The sequence below is a fragment of the Erythrolamprus reginae genome, chromosome 4, assembly GCF_031021105.1.
Source record: "Erythrolamprus reginae isolate rEryReg1 chromosome 4, rEryReg1.hap1, whole genome shotgun sequence".
In the NCBI taxonomy this organism is placed as follows: domain Eukaryota; kingdom Metazoa; phylum Chordata; class Lepidosauria; order Squamata; family Dipsadidae; genus Erythrolamprus; species Erythrolamprus reginae.
This window is the reverse complement of record NC_091953.1, coordinates 65,175,619-65,199,060: the sequence shown is the minus strand read 5'-3', so window position 1 is coordinate 65,199,060 and position 23,442 is coordinate 65,175,619. Positions and strand designations below refer to the sequence as shown.

Genomic DNA, 23,442 nt, shown 5'->3' with positions numbered 1-23,442 from the left:
AGATGAATATTCTGCTTTACCTGGACTGATGTCCTCATATAACTGACATGCCTTCCTTTAATCTTTGCTTACCCAAAATGATTTTAAAAGTCAGCTATAAAATGCTATATGTTGCAAAAGTAGTAATACCTTCTATAATACATAAAGCATATATATACTGCTCCCAAAAATAAAGGGAACACTCTAATAACACATCCTAGATCTGAATGAATGAAATATTCTCATTGAATACTTTGTTCTGTATAAAATTGAATGTGCTGACAACAAAATGAAATTGATTGTTAATCAGTGCTGCTTCCTAAGTGGACAGTTCAATTTCACAGAAGTTTGATTTACTTGGAGTTATATTCTGTTGTTTAAGTGTTCCCTTTATTTTATTTATATTTTTTTAGCAGTATATTTGAACATGGTAGATGCTTTCAATTAGTTATGCTTTGTTTTACTGGAGTTCAAGGTTTTGTTGAAATGCTTGTTTTTCTATATTTCCTTTTTTAGCTTATGATGGCTTCTATTTATACTTCAAACAAAAAAATCAGAGTTTGTTCTTTCCTCAATGGCGATATAGAAAACCCAGAAGCCAAAAGTAATAACTGGATTAGTCCCGATTTGCCTAGCAGATGCACTTGGAAACCAGGAAAATCCATCCCAGAGTCACCTCATCACTATGTGACTCAGTAAGTAGCAACTTAAAGTAATGTCTGCTTTAGAACTGTATCTGGAACAGGAAACAAAGATACCTTTGGCTCACAGCAATATGATGTGCTAAGAATTTGCTTCTGATAAAAGATACTTTAATCCAGAAGTGGGTTTCAGCAGGTTGTGACCTGTTCTGGAGAATCAGTAGTACAATTTGGAAAATTACACAATTAGTACAATTTTGAGTAGTTCAAAGAACTGGTAAATACAGTACTACCTTTGACTGGCTCTGCCCCATCTATTCTCTGCCTCCCGAGTCCCAGCTTATCGGGAGGAAATGAAGATTTTACAATAACCTCCTCCTGCTGTGCCGACCAAGGCACATCCACAGAATCGGTAGTAAAAAAATTTGAATCCCACCGCTGGTTCAATCCCCTAAATCTCCTTGTCTTCTAACACTTTAGAACAGTGGTTCTCAAACTTTCTAATGCCGCAACCCCTTAATACAGTTATTCATGTTGTCGTGACCCCCAACCATAAATCTAGCCCCAATTCTCCCAACAGAGCTTTAAGCTGATTGGCAGAAAGGTCAGAGGGACACCCCCACTGTAATGCTTGATTGGTCAGATTGTAAAAATATATTCCAAGGCACCGGAATAGAAGCTTTAGTTCCTAACACCATGGGAAATATCTTTTCCCACAGTCTTAGGCGACCTCTGTGAAACGGTCATTCGACCCCCCCAAAGGGGTCCCAAGCCCCAAGTTGAGATCCACTGCTTTAGAAGATGTATTCTTGTCATACATACATTTATACAGTGTATTAATAATAATAATAATAATTTATTAGATTTGTATGCCGCCCCTCTCCAAAGACTCGGGGCGGGTCACAACAATAATAATAAAAAATATTATAGCGAAACAAATCTAATATTAAAAAAGAAGCATATAAAACCCTATCATATTTAAAAACCAAACAACACATACATACCAAACATAAAATATAAAGAGCCTGGGGAAAAAGGTGTCTCAACTCCCCCATGCCTGGCGGTATAGGTGGGTCTTGATTAGTTTACGAAATTTCAGCTTTTATTAGAAATTAGAAATAAATTAAAATCACTTTAGACAAGAATTCTGAAATGAGAGAGAGATAGACAGCTATGACCGGCTTCAGCACTAGCTTCAGCATATTCCAGGAAATTTATGCAACCTTTTGTTATTTTCATATATTGAATAGTGTGATCAACCTTTGTTAAATTAATGACTTTGGACTTTGAATTTTCTTGGCAATAGCTTAGAAACAATCAAAGCAAAATTTTAAATATATGTTTAATTTAAAGAACTAATTAAGGAGTGTTGAAAGAGCATGCACAGAGTTGGATGAATGATGAGTACAAACTTTTGATAGTGACAAATGTCAGAAATAAATTACCAATTCTGTTCCAAAGCTCATCTCTCAGTGAAGGCACAGATTAGTGAATACATTCATGTTCTGCTCACTCTGGATTCACCTGGTGGATGAACTGTACTGGAAATGATCCTTCACATACCGATCCCCTGCATAAGATTCCTCAACTTGATGATGGAATCAAATGTTCCTTGCATAGAGGAGGCCATGGTTTGTATCCATTTCAGTGTGAAGCCAGTTGGATGTGCTTTCACATGTGCTTTCAATGCCTAAAGTGGTTCACAGATTACTAGTGAACTTAAGAAAACAATACTTTAATGGAAGATAACCATTATAGTTCTTCTGTATTGTTAATATTAATGGCATCTGCCATATTACCATTGATTTGAACAATGACAGGTTATAATCTGAGCCTAAGGTTGCTATGCAATTGAAGAGTGGAGAATGCCTCATCCAAAGAGCCTGCAAGCTTGAAGGAATGATGGTAGCCATCCTTTATTAGTACAATAGCTAATCAGAGACAAATTGTTCTACCTCTTTAAAAAAATCTAGACTGATGAACAGAAATATAAAATAGATGCAAAATAGGATATTGATTTAAGAATGGTTGATAAGAATGCATAATTGTGTTATGCTGGGCTTCACCTTATGAGCCCCTATTAAGTCAGAAATGTAAATTCAAACACACACGCTGTTGTAAAGTAAACAGAAAGTCGGTTTATCAAAACAAAAGTATTATACGCACGCACTTTAAACAGCCAAAGTGCTCTCCCACAAACCACAAGCCTGGAATGCTGCGAAAAACAAAAACAAAACAGAGCAAATAAAGGCAGCTGTGTAGGCGTCACAGCCACCCCCCTTCAAAAGTCCACAAAATATAGTTAACTCTGAAATATCCAAAAAGTCTTTGTAAGTCCTGGAACAGTCCAAATCAAACAACACTCGTCCTTCTCCAAATGGATAATCTCCCACACATGCTCTCAGCGATGCTGGCAATTTATCCCTTATCGTCTATAATACTTCCACAGTTGTTCCCTTCTTGTCATAAAGCTGTGCCTGCAAGCATCTATTAATCTATCTTCCTCTGAGTCTAATGACTCACTAATAGGGTCATTAGCTAATGGGCTGCCTGCATCTACCTCACCGTCCGATTCTGCTTCACTCCCAGAGTCTGCCCTTGACACAGAATCTTCACTGTCCAAAGCTGTTGGCAGTAAAATCAGTCTCTGAGAACTTGAGAATTCTCCCAAACCAAGAATTGTTCTAAAAATGCAAGTTCCAGGTGTATTTATAAATGGAGAGGCAACAGCCATCACAATCTCTGGAACGTTTAAAATTTATTAAAAACTACTAAAATTACTAAGCTTTTGTTAGTCCTCTACTAACATCGTCAGAGTATTATAATCCCCATTGAAGACATAGTTGGCTTACATAATGCTGCTCAATTTTCTCATTGCCTGCATCACAGGCCCACACCCTTCCTTCCATCCTGTAATTCCTTTATATATATATAAATAAATTATGGAGAAAAAAATATTTTTTTAAAAAAAAACACTCATTTTTTATCAGCGGATTCACGGGTTCTGTAGGGAGGGAGTTATCTAAAAAGTTAGGATAGTGGCCACAGTCATGATAAAAACAAAATCTTTTTTAAGTCTGCCAAAGGACCACATAAAAACGTTTTGATCATAAGGTAGTGGCCACCTTAACTTTTCTTCCTGTCAGTAGACACACCTGTAGGTTGTTTTTTTAAAAAAAACCTGCCTTCAGAAATGAGCTATATGGGAAAACAAGGTGGTTTTCTCAAGGGATGCCATTCTGAAGAACTAAACTCTACTATGTTAATTTTGGACAAGTGGAATATAATACAAAAACAGTCTGATGGACCATGACACAAAAGAATTTGATTTTTCTCACTATCATTCCTTGTGTTCAACTGTTAAAAATAAATCAAAGCCAGGCTTTTCTTTAGTACACCGGCTCTCATTGGAGTCAATAATGCATTATCCTTTATCTTTGTGCAGGAAAAAAGAACCTAAGATTTTGTCAAATGTCTTAGAGAAAATTGGACACACTCCTCTGATCCGTGTCAACAAGATTTCAAAAGCTTATGGTCTCAAGTGTGAACTTTGTAAGTATTTCTTTGCCAAAGTAATCTGAAATGCTGTTGAATTGGGGCTAGAAATGAAAAGAAAAGGTTTTCTCTTTTTTTAAAAAAAATCTTCATTAATTTTTACAATTTTAAACATCATAACATTTCTATACAGATCTACACCGATATGTATATATTATTATTAAGTTTACATTGTTTATACATTGCTTATTCATATTTATAGAACCTTACATCCTCATCTCACATTGTCTATTAAGTCTTCTTATTTTTTGGTCCAGTCATACCATTTTATTCATATGTCGTAATATTCCAAGTCCTTTCGTCCTTTCAATTCACTTATTAATCTGTCCATCTTGGCACAATCATATATCTTTTTCATTATTGTCTATTGTGTATGCACAGTGTTGTGTATACACAATCCTTGCCGCTGTCACTCACAATATACAATATTAAGTATTTGAATTTTTGGGGGTATTGTCTTCTGATTATTCCTAACAAAAGAAATTCTGGAGTATATGCTATTGTTCTTCCTGTTATATCTTGGAACCAATTATGTATTTTTCTCCAATACCTTTTTGCCTCAGGACATGTTAACCACATGTGAAAGAAGGTGCCTAAGTCTTTTCTACATTTTCAACAAGCCTAATTCAAATTTGGATATAGCTTAGCCCATCTCATTGGGGCCAAATGCCGCCGATAGAACATTTTATAATAATTTTCCTTATAGGCTACTGATTTTGTCATTTTATAATTCCTGTTTCAGATTTGCTCCCAGTTGGCCAAATGGATGTTGTGACCTACATTTCTTGCTAAGGCTGTCATTGGTCCCTTTACTATTTCTTCTATTTTATCAAATTCTAATAAGTAATTGCACAATTTAGAAATAATTTTATCTTCTGGGCCCGTCAGAAGTTTATCCAATTGTTGTGATTTGATATCTATACCCGTCCCTTCTATATCTTTGTATATCTAGATTGTAGTTGGAGATAGGGCCACCAGTCAATTTTTATGTCACATTCTGCCAATTCTTCCCTACTGAAAAAAAAAGTTTTCATTCCAGTATATAGATTGGGCTATACAATGGATTTTACAGCTGACACCCACCAAAGTGGCATAATGTGAGTGGAGTCCAAACAATGTGTGGGACAGAGTATGGGTAAAATTGGGACAAAAATGAAATGTGAATTTAGTTTAATTTAATTGTTTAAATAAAATATATTGATGGTTGTTGGTAATATTTTCTATTTTCTGCCACATTAATAACAATTATTGAGTGAAGATTTGTAGAGGATCTCTCACATTGGGCACTGTGATCTAACTGACACTTAATAAGAAATACTGAGTATAGAAATAAAAAGAGATGAGGAGTGATGGGCAGTTATTAGAAGACAAAACTTCTGATTTTGGCTGATTTGTCTGAATGTCAAGATTCCAGGATTTCCCTAGCATTTTTGGGTTTTGGATATTCATAGTTTCCCAGCATTTTTGGATTTTAGATGTTCATAGTTCCCCAATTAACTGTGTTGGGTCTGTCCATGTGTTGTAAGATTATTACTGAAGGATAAAGAAACGTACTTCCCATAAACACCAACTCAATATAAAAACTGCACATCCTGATGAACCCACCCACTTAAGCCAAGAGTGCTGAATGTCTAAAATATAAAATACTGTACCGGAATATAATTTCAATAGTATAAATGGTTAAAACTGATTCATCTGTCTATCTTTAACATCATTTCCACAATATTAGAATTGTGTGTTTTTTTAATTTTGACAAGAATAACAGAGATTTTTACTCCAAATTTAAATTTGTTCTTGTTCTGAAATTGCAGTGGCCAAGTGTGAATACTTCAGTGCTGGAGGGAGTGTAAAAGATCGAATCACTTTAAGGATGATAGAGGATGCAGAAAAAGCTGGTATCATAAAACCAGGAGATACACTCATTGAACCTACATCAGGAAATACAGGTATAAAACATGAGTAAGGTAGAATAGCTTTTTTAAAAGTAGCCTCAATGTTTTTTTTAAAAGATTTTTATCCATTCCACAGCTTGGCATTTTTCAGATATATAGGTTTCATAATATTGTTTGACAGTTTTGAGAGTTACAATGCTAACATATCTAAAGTGCCCAAGGCCGAGGAGTTGATTTAGATCAAATTAGCATCATTAGCACCTGGAAAGAAACATTCGGAGCAAGTAGAGCAATGAAAAAAACCCTGCCACCACATAATGGGTCTTAAAAATTATCTGTAGGGTGGACCAGGTGACTGTCTGGACCAGCATTGGTTCAGTGAGTGCCTGGGCTTTCTCAAACATGTATGTGCACTCGTTTGTGGTTGTCTGATAGCCCAAGGAGGTTGTTTGCCCACATGAAGCATTTGAAATGAGTCATGTAGGTGTCCCAGTGCTCCTGTGCTGGGTTGAAGTGACTCAGTGGGGTGTGTGTCATCATGTTAGCTGAATTGGCGCTTTAGAAAGGCCGTTGTGAGGTTGTCAGCTCTTTTCTGGCCTATCTGCCTTCCAATCCCACCTTCGTCACCAGTGTTAGATAGGGTGAATGGAAGACACAGACAGAAGTGGCTTCAAAACAGCAGCTCTAAATATACAGATATTTGGTAAATATTTACAACCCAGCAAAGGCTCTGTCTGACAGCCATCCCTTTAATAGGGAGCTGCCAGACAGTCTAACCAATCAGTATTTTAACACCATAATGGAAGACCTGACTGAAGCCTATGTGTTTCAACCTGAGAATGTAACGAAGGGCTTTATCGGTGATAAGCAGCAGCTTGAATTGTACACAGAGGGTCACGCTGTAGTTTTTGGAGCAGTGATGTTACATGGATCCAGGAAGGCATGTCTAATACTGCTCATGATACTGTGTTCTGGAACAGCTGTAGTTTCCATGAGGTCTTCCAGGGCAGCTGCATGTAGAATACATTAACAATAATCCAATCATGAGTGACTGCTTGAAAGACTGATGCAACTGAGATACCAGATGAAGTTGTACAAGGGCACTTTGACCACAGTTCCTGCCCCCTATTCTTTGGGCAGGAACTGTGAATCTAACATGATTTCCAATACTAATGCTTAACCAAGGGTGGGCTACTGCCCAAATGGTGGAGAACGCAGTGGGCTGGTGAAAATGGAGCTCCACCCCAGAGCACCCAATTTGCACTGAAAGATGTTGAAAGAAAATGCAGGGCGTCCTGCATATGCCACGCCCACAGTGTGGTACTAAATATTTGGTAGCCCTTCACTGTGCTTAACGTCACAAATGCAACCAACAATCACTTTTACTCTATACATTGTCATACTGTTTTATCCAAGTTAGAATTTTTAAATTAAATATTACCTTACATTACCAGCATACTCAGACTACAAATATAGCAGCTATTTTTATACAATAGAATAGTGTATATGCTCTCAGTGTACATAAAAGAAAAGATACATTCATCAAGGTACAGCACTTAATGATAGTCTGAGTACAAATAAGCAAGCAAATCATGTTAGAAACCAGTCAATATAAATTGTAATGATACAAGCAACAAAGTTACTGTCATACAGTCATTTGTGGGAAGAGACGGGTGATGGGAACAGTGAGAAGATTCATAGTAGTCAGACTTAGTAAATAGTTTGACAGGATTGAAGGAATTATTTGTTTAGCAGAGTGATGGTGTTTGGGGAAAAACTGTTCTTGTGTCCAATTGTTCTGGTGTGCAGTGCTCTATAACATCATTTTGAGGGTAGAAGTTAAAACAGTTTTGTGTCCAGGATGTGAAGGGTCTGTAAATATTTTCACAGCACTCTTTTTCACTCGTGCAGTACAGAGGTCCTCAATGGAAGGAAGGTTGGTAGCAATTGTTTTTTCTGCAGTTCCTCTGAAGTCTGTGTCTGTCTTGTTGGGTTGCAGAACTAAACCAGACAGTAGAGAGGCAGATGACAGACTCAACAATTCCTCTGTAGAACTATATCAGCAGTTCCTTGGGCGGTTGAGCTTTCTGAGTTGGTGCAGAAAGAACATTCTTGGTTGTTGTTTTTTGATGACATTTTTGATGTTAGGTGTCCATTTTAGATCTTGCAATATGGTTGAACCTAGGAATTTGAAGGTGTCTACTGTTGATACTGTGTTGCCTAGTATTGTAAGAGAATAGAATAGAATAGAATAGAATTTTTATTGGCCAAGTGTGATTGGACACACAAGGAATTTGTCTTGATGCATATGCTTTCAGCGTACATAAAATAAAATATACATTTGTCAAGAATCATGTGGTACAGCACTTAATGATTGTCATAGGGGTCAAATAAGCAATGAAGAAGCAATATTAATAAAAATCTTAGGATATAAGCAACAAGTTACAGTCATACAGTCAACATGGGAGGAAATGGGTGAAAGGAATGATGAGAAAAACTAGTAGAATAGAAGTGCAGATTTAGTAGAAAGTCTGACAGTGTTGAGGGAATTATTTGTTTAGTAGAGTGATGGCATTCGGAAAAAACCTGTTCTTGTGTCTAGTTGTCTTGGTGTGCAGTGCTCTGTAGTGACGTTTTGAGGGTAAGAGTTGAAACAATTTGTGTCCAGGATGTGAGGGGGTCAGTAAATATTTTCCCCGCCCTCTTTTTGATTCGTGCAGTATACAGGTCCTCAATGGAAGGCAGGTTGGCAGCAATTGTTTTTTCTGCAGTTCTGATTGTCCTCTGAAGTCTGTGTCGATCCTGTTGGGTTGCAGCACCAAACCAGACAGTTATAGATGTGCAGATGACAGACTCAATGATTCCTCTGTAGAACTGTATCAGCAGCTCCTTGGGCAGTTTGAGCTTCCTGAGCTGGCGCAGAAAGAACATTCTTTGTTGTGCTTTTTTGATGATGTTTTTGATGTTAGGTGACCATTTTAGGTCTTGAGATATGATAGAACCTAGAAATTTGAAGGTCTCTACTGTTGATACTGTGTTGTCTAGTATTGTGAGAGGTGGAAGGATGGAAGGGTTTCTCTTAAAGTCTACCACCATTTCTATGGTTTTGAGTGTGTCAGTTCTAGATTGTTCTGGTCACACCACAAGGATAGTTGTTCAACTTCCCGTCTGTATGCGGATTCATCATTGTCTCGAATGAGTCCGATCACTGTTGTATCATCTGCAAACTTCAGTAGTTTAACAGATGGAAGAGGTGGTAGAATGGGAGAGTTTCTCCTAAAGTCTACTACCATTTCTACGGTTTTGAGTGTGTTCAGTTCCATATTGTTCCAGTTGCACCACCAGGTTAATTGTTCAACCTCCTGTCTGTAAATGCTTTACTACGAGCTAAGAGTACTTATAGCATGCTCAGGCTACAAACATAAGAGCTATTTTTTTGAATAAATGCTTTGAAGTACATGATGAAGAAACTAAAAAATACAGGAAAGTTATTTCTCATGGTAATTTTGTAGGTTTGCTTCACCTCTTGCACAAACAGCTACTGTTAAATCTTTAAATGTTCCTTCCCCATTCCCTGTGGTATTGAAATACAGCTACATAGAGTCATAGATTGAGCTTACTATTGCACATTTTTAACCTAAAAAAAACCCCTAATTAGTACAGTGTGTTTTCAAGCTTACAGGAAACCCAGCCAATCTTCTTTATCCTTTTTATTTTAGCGTATATGGGAAAACAGCTGAAGAAAAGATGCCACATTTTTATTTTATTTTTATTTATTTATTTTTTTATTTTGTCCAATACACAATGAGGGTTTTAGTGGGTATATATCAATATACACATAGTAAAATACATGATGAAGGTTATAGAGGAGATACTCATAGTAAAATATATCAAAGAAATAATAGAAAAGAAGATATAGGAATAGAATATATCAATGAAAGAATAGAAGAAGAGATATAGGAATAGAGGAAAGGTATAGGAGATATAGGAGAGCAATAGGACAGGGGACGGAAGGCACTCTAGTGCACTTGTACCTTTTAGAAATGTCAGTGTGACAGATCTTTCCATCATTTTAAGCTAAGACTCAGGAAGATTATTATGACAGCTATTGCAAGCTGTTCCAATCTCCTTTGTGTTAGAACCTAGCAAATAAATTGCTTTATGTATTACCATATCTCATATGCAACCTCAGCCTTCCATCCTTCTGAGGTCAGTAAAATGAGGACTCAGATTATTGGGGACAATCTGCTGACTCTGTAAACTGCTTAGAGAGGACTGTAAAACCACTGTGAAATGGTATATAAGCCCAAGTGCTATTGCTATTGATTTTTATCTAAAAAATATTAAAAGATCAGGAGGTTTTTAAGATGAGATTGGACAACCAACCAAAAGGATATAGGGGAGTGATGGCAAACCTTTTTTCTTCTGGTGCCGAAAAAGTGTGCACGTGCACTATTGTGCATGCGCGAGTGCCCACATCATAATTCAATGTCTGGGGAGGGCAAAAAGAGCTTCCCCTACACCCCAGATGCCCTCTGGTGGCCGCAAACAGCCTGTTTCCAAACTTCTGGTAGGCCCAGTAGCTCATGTTTCACCCTCCCCAGGCTCCAAAGGCTTCCCTGGAGCTGGGGAGGGAGAAAACGTCCCCCGGAGGCTCTCTGGAAGCCAAAAATGCTTTCCCAGAGCCTCTGTATGAGCCAAAAATCAGCTGGCCAGCACACACATGCACATTGGAGCTGAGTTAGGGCAATGGCTCATGTGCCAGCAGATATGGCTCCATGTGCCACCTGTGGCACCTGGGCCATAGGTTTGCCCTCACTGGTATAGTGTTTCCTGCTTGAGCAGTGGGTTGGATTAGAAGACCTCCAAGGTCTCTTCCAACTCTGTTATTCTGCTATTCCATTATCTTCAAACTGAATATGCAGGAACATTCATTCTCCCCCAATGTTTTAAAATGAAAATCTGAGTGGTGCCCCATTGGAAGAGAGAGAGGACTTAGAGGTTTAATTAACTTGTAGCTATAATTCCTACTTGCCTTATTTCTTATTCTTTTTACCACCAGGAATTGGACTGGCTCTCGTAGCTGCATTGAAGGGTTATCGCTGTGTCATTGTCATGCCAGAGAAAATGAGTATGGAAAAGGTGAGAGTCTTCTAAGTGGCTCAGCAGAAACATAGCCATAGCCTAGTCGTTTTTTCCTTCACTTTCCTGCCATTAGCACAAAGCCTGTCTCCTGGGCAACGGAGTTCATGAAGTGGGGATAATCTGTTAACCTCAGAGAACACAGAATTTTCATCATTCTTCTTGTGGGAAGCAATTACATAAGAGCAATTTATTTTCTTTATTTTCATATCTATCTATCTATCTATCTATCTATCTATCTATCTATCTATCTATCTATCTATCTATCTATCTTCCAGCTATTGCTGTGCTGTTTCATAATGTCTTCTGAAGCTAGCAGGGTTCGTGGTGCTTCCTTCCTCTTCTTTCTTTCTTTCTTTCTTTCTTTCTTTCTTTTTCTCTCTCTCTCTTTCTTTCTTTCCCCCCTCTCTCTCTTTTCTCCCTCCCTTCCTTTCTTCATCTTTCTTCCTCTTTCTTTCTATCTTCTCTCTTCTGCTCTGCTCTTTCTTTATCTATTTTTCTTTTTTGTCTCTATCCCCCTTCCTTCCTTGCTTCCTTGCTTCCTTGCTTCCTTGCTTCCTTGCTTCCTTGCTTCCTTGCTTCCTTGCTTCCTTGCTTCCTTGCTTCCCTGCTTCCCTGCTTCCCTGCTTCCCTGCTTCCCTGCTTCCCTGCTTCCCTGCTTCCCTGCTTCCCTGCTTCCTTGCTTCCTTGCTTCCTTGCTTCCTTGCTTCCTTGCTTCCTTGCTTCCTTGCTTCCTTGCTTCCTTGCTTCCTTGCTTCCTTGCTTCCTTGCTTCCTTGCTTCCTTGCTTCCTTGCTTCCTTGCTTTTCTCTCTTATTCTCTCCCTCCCTCCCTCCTTTTATCCCTTCCTGTGAAAAACCCTAGTCTTTGGTAACAGGAAGAAAAAACAGAAGTTTTGAAACTGAGAACATGCCCACTGATAATCTGGCATTCTTACAGCTCCACTGTTAATTAGCCTAGTCTGAGAAGGATAGTTTAGCAGCCACTTACAATAAGTTCTCAATTCAAACTCAATGCACAGGGGATCCCCAAACAGTGAGAGTTTCTTTCTTTCTTTCTTTCTTTCTTTCTTTCTTTCTTTCTTTCTTTCTTTCTCCCTTGAAGCCCCCCTGCACCCTTCTTGGGCCTAGCAAGCAGGGATTTCCGTTCCATGGGCAGAAATGGAGCGCATAGGCTTGCTCCATTGTTACTGGGCGTGCACATGCTGTGCATGTGCAACAGGCACAATTCTGGTAAAAATTACCAGATTTTTTGCTTCTGCGCATGCGCAGAAGCAAACAAATTGGCAATTTTTGCCCAAGTCTCACTGCCGAATCTCACTGCGGCGCCTAGGGTGGCAGCTGGGGCTAGCAACAACAACAGCCTGCCCAGGCTCCAGCTGTGTGTCCTGCTATCTGCTCTCCTGGGGCGCAAGCATCCCTCAGCACACATGGGAGAGCACACAGCAGGCCACATGGGGCCACCCTACCTGCTCCCCGCACCATGGCCCATTGACCTGCAGGAGATCGAGAGCAAGGTAAGGGCCATGGAGCGGTGGAGGTGCGAGTGGACAGACCTGCCGCTTGTGGTAGCACCAGGGGGTAGCAGGGGCAGCATGGTGTGGGTGACACGGTGTGGGCGACATGGCAGCGGGAACATGTTTAGGGCTCACGGGGGCTTGCAGCGCAGTGGGGGGGTGAGCTGATGGAGCTGCCGCTTGCAACAGAGCTGATAAACCGCTAGTAGCAGCGGTGGGGGCTCGCAATGTGGTGGAGGGATGAGTGGACAGAGCTGCCGCTCATGGTAGCACCAGGGAGCAACAGGGACAGCACCACGGGGGCAGTGCAGCAGGGGTTCACGGGTGCTCACAGAGTGGCGGAGGGGCGAGCCATGAGCCCCCACGGCCCCCACGGCACGGCCACAAGCAGTCCTTACCTTGTTTTGCTGGTTGCGTCAGAGCGACCGGCAACTCTTATGTCCATTTTCTGGGTCTTTTTGTTTCTGTGTATGCGAGGAAGCGAAACCCAGGAAATTGCACACGTATTTTTACATGTGATTCGGCTTCTGGGCATGCACAGAAGCCAAAACCTGCGATGTGGGCGCGTGCGCTCCCAGCCCGTTCCAATAGGGATGGGAAGGATAGCCTACCACTGCTAGCAAGCCTCTCTACAGCCCCCTATGGCCCCAGGGTTATGGGGAGACCCTAGAAGTAGGGGTTGATTCTAACTTATCTTGCTATCGGTTTGCTTCCTCTCTCGCCACATGGCAAAATAACAAATCCAAGAATAAGATGGCAACTGCATGCACAGTGACAGAACTCGGCTTCTGCGCATGCTCAGAAGATTATTTTTAAAAAATAAAATAAAGATGGGGGCGCCCACGGACCAGCACTGTTTGATCCAATTTGGTGACATTACTTAGCGGGTCACTACCAGTTTGGTTGAATTGGTACGAACTGTGAGGAACCCATCCCTGATTAGCTTATGATGTTGCATGCATGTTTTCAGAATCCCAAAGGCAGCAGAAGTAAAGGTCACAGGTTGATTTCAGATTGCTTTGTCAGAGATTGGGAATGGAAATAATGTGGTTTGGAAATACCTATTAGTTGATGATAAGAATCCATAAATGAATGACTAAAGGTAGGTAATAGTTTGCTAAGAATTATGGAGTTTGTCTTAAAACATGTTAAAGGTATTTGACTGATTAGAAACAGTGACAATAAACTATAAGGTCTTAATTTTAATAATGTGATCAGTTTTTTCCCAACTTTTGTGAAAGAAGAATTGTCAACTTAGTTATGCACAACCATGTATATCAGACAACTTTTTGTGCTCAGCAGTGTAATGTGCATCTACTGTAAGTGTGGGTTTTTTTTAAAAATCAATCTTGGAGCAAAATATTCCTTTGTGTGGACAGATCTGCAGCTGTTTTCCTGTATCCTTTTTCCTGGAAAATATCACACCAAGTATAGTGAGTCTTAGCTCAGATCAAATAGGCAATAAGTCAACATAAATGTTAATTTTCTGGTTTTTAATGGCCACAACTAAGCCAGTTGTATTATTGATACTGTGTCCCACTTGTTTTTAATTTACATTTTTTAAAATTATAAGCCACCCGAAGTCAGTTGAATTTGGATAATATCAAAATTGAAAAATAAATATTTTATGATGGACTACTTCATTCATTTATAAAGCATTTATATATTTATCTCAATTAATATTAACTAATACAGTGCAGATAATTAATTTAATTTTTGGTTTCTACATTATCCTTATAGGTGGATATTCTGAGAGCACTTGGGGTTGAAATAATAAGAACTCCTGGCGTCAAATTTGATGACCCAGAATCCAATGTTCGTGTTGCTTGGAAGCTGAAAAGTGAAATTCCAAATTCACATATTTTGGATCAGGTATAGACTCCTACTTCTGGTTTAGAATGGATCAATATATTCTGAATTATTTTCCATTCAGTTGCTTTACTCAACCTGGTATGCAAAACTATCTGTATAATATTAATTTGAAAAAAAACTAACCTTCTTCAGAAGTCTTATGAAAGGAGGGAGGAAGGGACATAAGAGATTCTGAGCATAAAATTAGGGCAGAACTACAAACTTTCTAACCTTTAGCACCAAACAGACCTGTAGCAGCCCCAACCCTAAATACGCAAACATTGATTTCTAATGATCTTTTTCATCTGCAAGGAAGGAAGTAGTAATAGTTTCCCAGTCTTCTAGACAGCATCTGAGTGTCCAATATCAGTATGGCTGGCTGAGGAATTCTGGGCACTAAAGTCCACAAATCTTAAAGTTGCCAAGGTTGGAGAGCCTCGCTTTAAAGAAATGTCTATTGCATGGCCAAATTACTTATCCTGTGCCATGTGCTGCCAACACAGAAAGGTATATCTATTAATGGGAGGGAGGGATCTTTCATGCTGTGTAAGAAAACCATTCAGATACTGTATTCTCCATCAGATTACTAAAAAGCAAGTGGTAGTGTGTCATCATATTTACCCCAAAGTTCATAAAATTTACTAAATGAATATACATATTAAACAAATCTCTATATTATACCTGTTTAACACAAATAGAGTTTTAAGAAGTAAAAGAACAAGAAGATGAAACGATTATTTAAATGAAGGGTTTTTTTATGATAATGAGTTTAGAAAGAAAGTTGCAGGATTATTCGTTGGTAGGTGACCATTTCAGAAAAAGAGGAACCAGGTGGTGTTGTGGTTGAATTACAACCAGCTCCTTTACTCACAGACTCTGAAGAGGAGGAACCGGTTCCGTCTGAGCATCATAGGCCCATGTGACTGTCAGAAGAATCAGATAGTGAGGGTGAGGAAGGGATGGAGATTGAGGGTCCTGCAGAGAATATAGAACACCCAGCTAGGGCCTTGTCTGGATCTGATGGTGAGGGGGAGATTGTGGATCCTATTTTAGATGCACGGGTGAGAAGAATGTGTGAGAGACAAGAGCAGTTAGGCAGACGTAGAGGGAGGCCTTGAATACTGCTGTGCACAGTGTGTAATCACAGAGTATTTAAAAGGGGAGAAAACTGGGAGGTTCCCTTTGCAGGGAATCAACGTTTCTAACTACAAGAGGGAAAGAGCAAGTTCTGAGTTTTCCCCTCTCAAATATTGCTGTAGTCTTGAAAAAAATATAGTTTTGAGAAGTCTGTGAGTATTTCTGCTTCAGCCAAGTTAAAGGTTTTAAGTTACAATTCTGTTTTATCAGTTTTGTCCTTATCAGTTTTGCCTCTTGCTTTGAATTTTGGCAGTTGACAGACATTCTTTGCTTTAATTTGTGGTTTTCAACAAGTTTGCTTGTACAGTAGGCTATTATACTTCCCAATTCTGTGTCTGAGTATTAATTGGAATCTAATTGCTGGCTGGTCATCGAGTCAGACAGAACAGGTGGCATGCCGGTTTCTTGGCTGAGTTGATAGGGTGGGCAATGCTGCTTTTTGGTCTGCAGCCAGAGCTATTTTAGGTATTTTATTACCATTAAGTAGCAGGAAATAAATATTAAATATCATTACTCTAGTTAATATATGTTGAGTCTCAGCTGAACCATTTTTCACATTATTTTGAAAGGCAACATGGCATGTAACACATTGTTTTTCTCACTGTATTTCACTAGAGCCTGGGTAACCCATTCAATATATTTTCAGTAGCAAGTAAAGAATAACAATGCTTCTCTATTGCTATGCCTTTTTTTAAAAAAGTTTTTATTATTTTACTGTTTTTTACAAATGTATCAATGCATGAACAGTTTGGCACCTGGGTGTTGTAGATTCTAATACAAATAAAATTAATAGCATTAGTAATAGTTATTACTTTCAATCAACTTAAATATTTCTAATAGTAATACATATTTATATAAAGTTGCAATCTTTCATTATTCAATTATTCCATGTTTTCCTTCAGGCAAGTTTAAGGCAAAAAAAGAATCCCCCCCCCCGCCCCAGTTCCAATCATTGTTCACTTACTTCATTCCAACACCAGCCGTAGTTGTTCTTCAGTTCTCCCAGATTTATGGCAGCCATCTTTAGGTTGTCTCTTCTCCTTGCTGTGGCTAAGTGGGAAAACGAACCCTGAGTCACATGGGAGATCTGCAACTCTCCTCGACCTGATAGGTGGCCCTCTTTGCTTCATCGCCACTACAAGGCAAACTTTGGCTCCTCTCAGAGCTCACCAATAGTGGGAAGTCAGCACAGAAAATGCAGAGACCCATTCCTTGTGTTTGATGTCACCGTGACATCAACCAGAAGTCACTACAGTGTTCCCTCGATTGTCGCAGGGATGCGTTCTGAGACCGCCCGCGAAAGTCGAATTTCCGCAAAGTAGAGATGCGGAAGTAAATACACTATTTTGGCTATGAACAGTATCACAAGCCTTCCCTTAACACTTTAAACCCCTAAACTGCAATTTCTCATTCTCTTAGCAACCATTTAGATTATTATTCACCATGTTTATTTATTAAAGTTTATTTAAAAAAATATTTATTAAAGGTGGACGAAAGTTTGGCGATGACGTATAATGTCATCGGGTGGGAAAAACCGTAGTATAGGGGGAAAAACCCACAAAGTATTTTTTAATTAATATTTTTGAAAAACAGTGGTATAGCCGTTTCGCGAAGTTCGAACCCGTGAAAATCGAGGGACCACTGTATTGCGATACTTTTAGATGTATATGGCTTAATATACACATACACATGATAATCTAGAAACCTACAATTAATTCCAGCAATTTGAACATCAGATGTTTTTCTTTTGTCTCTGTTTCTTTCCCACAATAGTATCGAAATCCAAGTAATCCATTGGCACACTATGATACCACAGCTGAAGAGCTCTTGGAGCAGTGTGATGGTATGATTATTAATACTTAAATCAATATAATGTGCACATTTCCTTTAAATAAAATGAAACATACTCTACTCAATTTATTAGAAATCTTGATTGCTAGTTGCCATTCCTCACTCCTGATTTTCTTCTACCACATCAGGATTTCATTTGGATGTGAATATGGCAACCACTAGTACAAGCTACAGTTTATGATTATTACAAGATTAAAAGCTCCCTCCAAGTTAAGCTGGATCTCAGCATGATTACACAGACATTCCCATAAACAGTGGTACTTGGTGTGCATTGTTAATTGGCTCTGGGAGATGTGATGAGTACCAGGTGGGGGTTGCAATTTGCCTCCGCGACTGGTGCTGATGTGTGCACAGTTCCGGGTGACTGGCGGGCGTATGTGTGCATCAGAGTTGCGCATGCGCAGGAAGCAAATCTCGTGAGAAGACACACGGCACATGAGATTTCAGCAAATTTTTTGCTTTTGTGCATGGGCCGAAACAAAAAGTCGCCAAAAATCACCAAAATCTCACATGCCCTGCTCTCATGAGATTTTGTTTCCTGTGCATGACCAGAAGCTAAATCTCACTCCAATGGGTGTACTTGCCCACTGGTCACCCAGTGCTGTGCACGCAGCTCCATTTTTGCTACCGGAACACCATCTCCACACATCCAGGTAGGAACCCAATACTGATGAGTACCAACATATTTTTCCCATAAGGAATATGTAGTGACTCACAAGGCAGCCAACATCAAAAAGTTCTAGTTCATGCATTGAGTATCAAATAAATGATGAATACCGGGACAACTTTTTTGTGTCAAAATGTGTTAAGTACCATATTTGATATGTTTCAAAGCAGTTAAATACCAAAGTACCACTGTATAATTATCTTTAACAATAAATATGAAACTAAACTCCTGTTGTACTTTAATTTATTTTAATTTAATTTATTAGATTTGTATGCCGTTCCTCTCCGGAGACTCGGAGCGGCTCACAACAATAACAACAATGTAAACAAATCTATTACATTTAAAAAACATCTAAAAACCCACTATTAAAACCATACAACACGTATCATACATAAATAATATAAACCCAGGGGCTCAGTTTCCCCATGCCTGATGACATAAATAATTTACAACGACGTAGGTAATTTACAATTACTGACGACATTCAGTAATTTACAAAAGGCAAGGAGGGTGGGGGCGGTTCTGATCTCCGGGGGGAGTTGATTCCAGAGGGCCAGGGCTGCCACAGAGAAGGCTCTTCCCCTGGGGCCCGCCAGACGACATTGTTTAGTTGACGGGACCCAGAGAAGGCCAACTCTTTGGGACCTAATCGGTCGCTGGGATTCGTGCAGCAGAAGACGATTCCGAAGGTATTCTGGTCCGATGCCCTGTAGGGCTTTATAGGTCATTACCAACACTTTAAATTGTGACCAGAAACTAATTGGCAACCAATGCAGGCCGCGGAGTGTTGACGAGATGTGGGCAAATCTAGGGAGCCCCACAATAGCTCTCGCGGCCGCATTCTGCACGATCTGGAGTTTCCGAACACTCTTTAAAGGCAGCCCACATTTTTCTGTGATGTTACTGTAGCTTGTTGTTCTTGTTTGCTTCCCAGCCTGGCTTTTAGTCTAGGATTCTGGTGACCTTTTATCTTAGTATTAACTAGATTTATTTTATTTTATTTTCAAATTTACATAGTTGCCCATCTCACAGAATCAGAGATATTGTCATACTTTTCAAGAGCAGCAAAAGTCAGCCAAGTGCTGCCACCTGCTGGATATAAAAGATAGATGCAGGTCATTAAAAATGGATGTAAGTGAAAATTAGAGTAAATCAAATACTGTATAGCTAACAGTGGTTAAATGACTGAATTTATATATTAGTGTGAACTCTTGAGATATGGTTATGTGCTTTTTTTTTGTTTTGTTTTTCTTAAATACAGGGAAAATTGATATGTTTGTGGCTGGAGCTGGCACAGGTGGCACTATCACAGGTGTAGCCAGAAAGTTGAAGGAGAAATGCCCTGCATGCAAAGTACGTGAGCCTGACTTTGCTATTTTGACCTGGATCAGTTATTTGATTCCTTGAGAGTCAATCCCCAACCTGGGTCTTGGGAGCTGTTGCTATTTCTGAAGTTCTGATTGTGCATTTTCTGGCATATTGCTTGGAATGGTAATAGTGGTTAGCTTCCCAATGGCTGTCAAGTGCCAGCAGGTGGCCCTCATCAGGGGTGGGTTCCTCCCAGTTCCCCCCATATCACCCAAACCGTTAGCAACACGCTGGTGATGTAATTTTGGTGTCATGCATCCGATTCCTTCTGTGCCAGTCTGTGCTCGCCGTCATCTTTTTTTCTGAATTTTCGGCCAATTTTCCATTGTTTGGATGGCTTATCCTTGTTCTGTGCTGTGAAATAAATCCTCCCACCTGCCCCCAGGTTAAAACTGGCCTTTATTCCTTTACCGGAAGCACAGCTGATTAGTTCCTCAGCTGTGTTTTGGGCTGAATCCACCTTCTGAGCATGCGTGGAAGTCAAATTGCATGCAGGGTCGTGCACGAAATGTCGCAATGCAAACCGGTAGCAAAGGCAAGTGGAACTCACCCTTGGCCATCACTAACATAGGTGGGCTATGTCAAGGTGAAACCTTCTGACGAGCAAGTCAGTGAGGAAGCTAGAGTCACTTAACAACTGTGTTACAAATATAACTACATTGATTCATTTAACTACGGCAAGAAAGGTTGTAAAATGGGACAAACTCACTGAACAACTACTTTACTTAGCAGCAGAAATTTTTCAGCTCAATTGTGATCATAAGTTGAGGATTCTCTATAAAGGCTTCATAAGACTCCAGTGATTTACCTCCAATGAAAGTTATCCCTGTAAAAACTCCCCACCAGTTCTACATTATTATAACCAAATGATTGACTGAAGAAATGAATGGCATTAAACAGTTTATCTTCCTTCACAGATTGTTGGAGTAGATCCCGACGGCTCCATTGTTGCTTTGCCCAGCTCATTAAATACAGTCTCAGCCAAGGATACAACAATGGAAGTGGAAGGGATTGGTCACGACTTTATCCCAACTGTCCTTGATAGATCCGTAAGTCCCAATGTGACAAATGTCACCAGAGATAGGAATGAAGTGTGTGATGCTAAGAATAAGCAGCTTCAGGATCCACACAGGATTCATTTAAAATCATTTACTGATGTTGATATGAATGAAAGATTGACCTCCTTTTTGCCTATGTTTGATTTCTGCCTGTGGGATGCATTCATCTTGTTATCCCAAGAGTTTCCCAGCACCAAATATATAGGAAGGAATTATGGTCCAAATCCTAAGCCAGGTGAAAACCTCATGTCAGTTGTAACTTTAAAAATGTTCTGAAACATCTTGTTACTTGTCATTTACCCTCTATGATGCTTTTGTTGCTAAAGTGGGGAAAAAGACTTGCCTGTAATTACTGAAAAATGCTGAAATCCATTTTTTTCCTTTTGTATTCTTGGTAGGTAATAGATCAATGGTGCAAAAGCAATGATAAAGAATCCTTCCTTATGGCTCGTAGATTAATTAAAGAGGAAGGCTTGCTTTGCGGTAAGTTTTGCGCAGTGATAAACATCAGAAAAAATTGCTTAGCTCCTAAGCATAAATATAAATCAGCATTTAAAATTATAAAAGCAGTTCTTATATTGGTGGAATTATTATGTAGGTATTAATCAGTGATGACATCTAAAATTTTTCTCTACCGGTTCTGTGGATGTGGCTTATTTTGTGGGTGTGGCTTGGAGGTCAGATGGGTTTAGGTTCAGGTGGGCGTGGCTTGGTGATCAGGTGATCAGGTGGGCATGGGCAACTTGTAATTTGTGGTGAAACTCACTTAACCAAGCTCATGCTTGGCAACCAAAATTTTGGGCTAAATTGTGCTCATAAGTTTTTCTTTCTTTCTTTCTTTCTTTCTTTCTTTCTGTCTTTCTGTCTTTCTGTCTTTCTGTCTTTCTGTCTTTCTGTCTTTCTTTCTCTTGCTCTCCCTCTCTTTCTTTTTCTTTCTTTTGCCCTCCCTTCCTCTTTCCCTCCCTCTCTTCCCTTCCTTCCTGCCTTCTTTCTTTTTTCTCTTTCTCTTTCTCTGTCTACTCCTTTCCTTTTCCTCCTTCTCTCCCCTCCCTTCTCTTTCACTTTTCATTCTCTTTTCCCTCCTTTTTCCTTGCCTCTTTCCTTCCTCCTTTTCTTTCTTTTTCCCTTCTTCCTTCCCTCCTTCTTCTCTTCTTTATCTTTTTCTTTCTGGCCGGGGGAGAATCCTACCCCATTGACACATGTCTCTACAGATAATCACTCCATTGGGAACTGGAGTGTGGGCAGGCGGGCACCACCTTTTCATCCCCTCAGAAAGGCTCTATCTTAAACAGAGCCTAGGGTGTAGGATTTCCGTCGAACTCCCGTATTGTTGTTGAAGGTGGAGGGAATCCAGCTGCTGCCAAGTCCTTGTTCCTAGTTTGGGTCCCTGAGACCCTAAGATGCTATCTTTTCTCCTTAGCTTTACCCAGCTTGATGCCATCACTATCGGTTCTCAGGAACCGGTGTGAACTGGTAGTATTTCACCCCTGGTTCAATCCTGAACGTCTCAAGGTTGACTCAGTCTTCCATCCTTCCGAAGTTGGTAAAATGAGGACCCAAATTGTTGGGGGTAATAAGCTGACTCCATAAACTGCTTTGAAAAGGTTGTAAAGCATTATGAAGTGGTATATAAGTCTAAGTGCTATTGCTATTAACTTATTGTAATGGCCATCATTTTTACAAACTTTTGATCAAAGTATCTACTAGATATGAAAACTGTTTATTATTTTCTTATTCAGGGAAGTTTTTTAAATGGAATCACATCCAATCCAAAATTGAATCCCACAGCATTAGGATATGAAGAACAGTTGCAGGAACTGGGCATGGCTAATTTAATGAAAACTATCATCTCAAGGGTTGCCACAAATAACAAGGAGTCAACCTATTCTCCAAAGCACCTGAGGGTAGAACAAGAAGCAATGGGTGGAAACTAAACAAGGAGAGTAGTAACTTAGAACTAAGGAGAAATTTCCTGACAGTCAGAATGGTTGATTAGTGGAACAGCTTGACTCCAGAAGTTGTGAATGCCCCAACACTGGAAGTTTTCAAGCAGATGTTGGCTAGCCATCCAACATCTGCTTAATGAAGTAGTGTAGGGTTTCCTGCCTAAGCAGGGGGTTGGACTAGAAGACCTCCAAAGTCCCTTCCAACTCTGTTGTTGTTGTTGTTGTGTTGTTGTTGTTGTTGTTGTTGTTGTTATTATTATTATTATTATTATTATTATTATTATTATTAACAATTCTGCTTATTGCTATGAGAAGATCCACAAATCTCCATTGCTGGATTCTTAGATCAGTATAAGAATATCATGTCAGAATAGAAAAAATCCTTACTCAATGCAGTACCACTCACCGTGCCCTTTTGCTGTAAAAACGTGGTTAAACAGGCAAAGCTGCATTTATGGAATTCAGTTTATTGATGTAAAATCAAGATTGCTCCGACAAGGTTTTAAAGGCTTCAAAAGAAGTATGTTTGATATGTTGCAAACATCAGAATGAGGAAGCATCAAGGTTAAAATTTTGGGGGGGGAACCTTTACAAGTTCCCACTCCTTTATTCTCTTTGGGTTCAGAGTTTTGCTATTTCTTTTTCCTTGTTGAGTAATGTGTGTATTATCTGGCTTCTACACTAGGTGGCAGCGCAGGCAGCGCAATGTCTGCAGCTGTGAAAGCTGCCAAGGACCTAAAAGAAGGCCAACGCTGTGTTGTTCTCTTACCTGACTCTGTGAGGAACTACATGTAAGAGAATGGCTTTTCGTTTCTTTATGACGCATTCATTTGAACGTGA

At 39.5% G+C, this 23,442-nt stretch overlaps 1 protein-coding gene across 1 annotated transcript in view; it reads left to right on the top strand.

Annotated features, from left to right (window-relative positions):
- Nucleotides 1–498: 498 nt before the first annotated feature.
- The window catches only part of LOC139167324 (cystathionine beta-synthase-like), a 30,909-nt gene continuing 7,965 nt past the window's right edge, over nt 499–23,442 (top strand). The window contains exons 1-10 of the mRNA XM_070751789.1: nt 499–674; nt 4,066–4,172; nt 5,987–6,121; nt 11,130–11,209; nt 14,465–14,596; nt 17,486–17,555; nt 19,492–19,583; nt 20,516–20,647; nt 21,055–21,139; nt 23,288–23,393. Coding sequence (XP_070607890.1) covers nt 499–674; nt 4,066–4,172; nt 5,987–6,121; nt 11,130–11,209; nt 14,465–14,596; nt 17,486–17,555; nt 19,492–19,583; nt 20,516–20,647; nt 21,055–21,139; nt 23,288–23,393 — 1,115 coding nt within the window. The remainder of the gene's footprint in view (nt 675–4,065; nt 4,173–5,986; nt 6,122–11,129; nt 11,210–14,464; nt 14,597–17,485; nt 17,556–19,491; nt 19,584–20,515; nt 20,648–21,054; nt 21,140–23,287; nt 23,394–23,442) is intronic.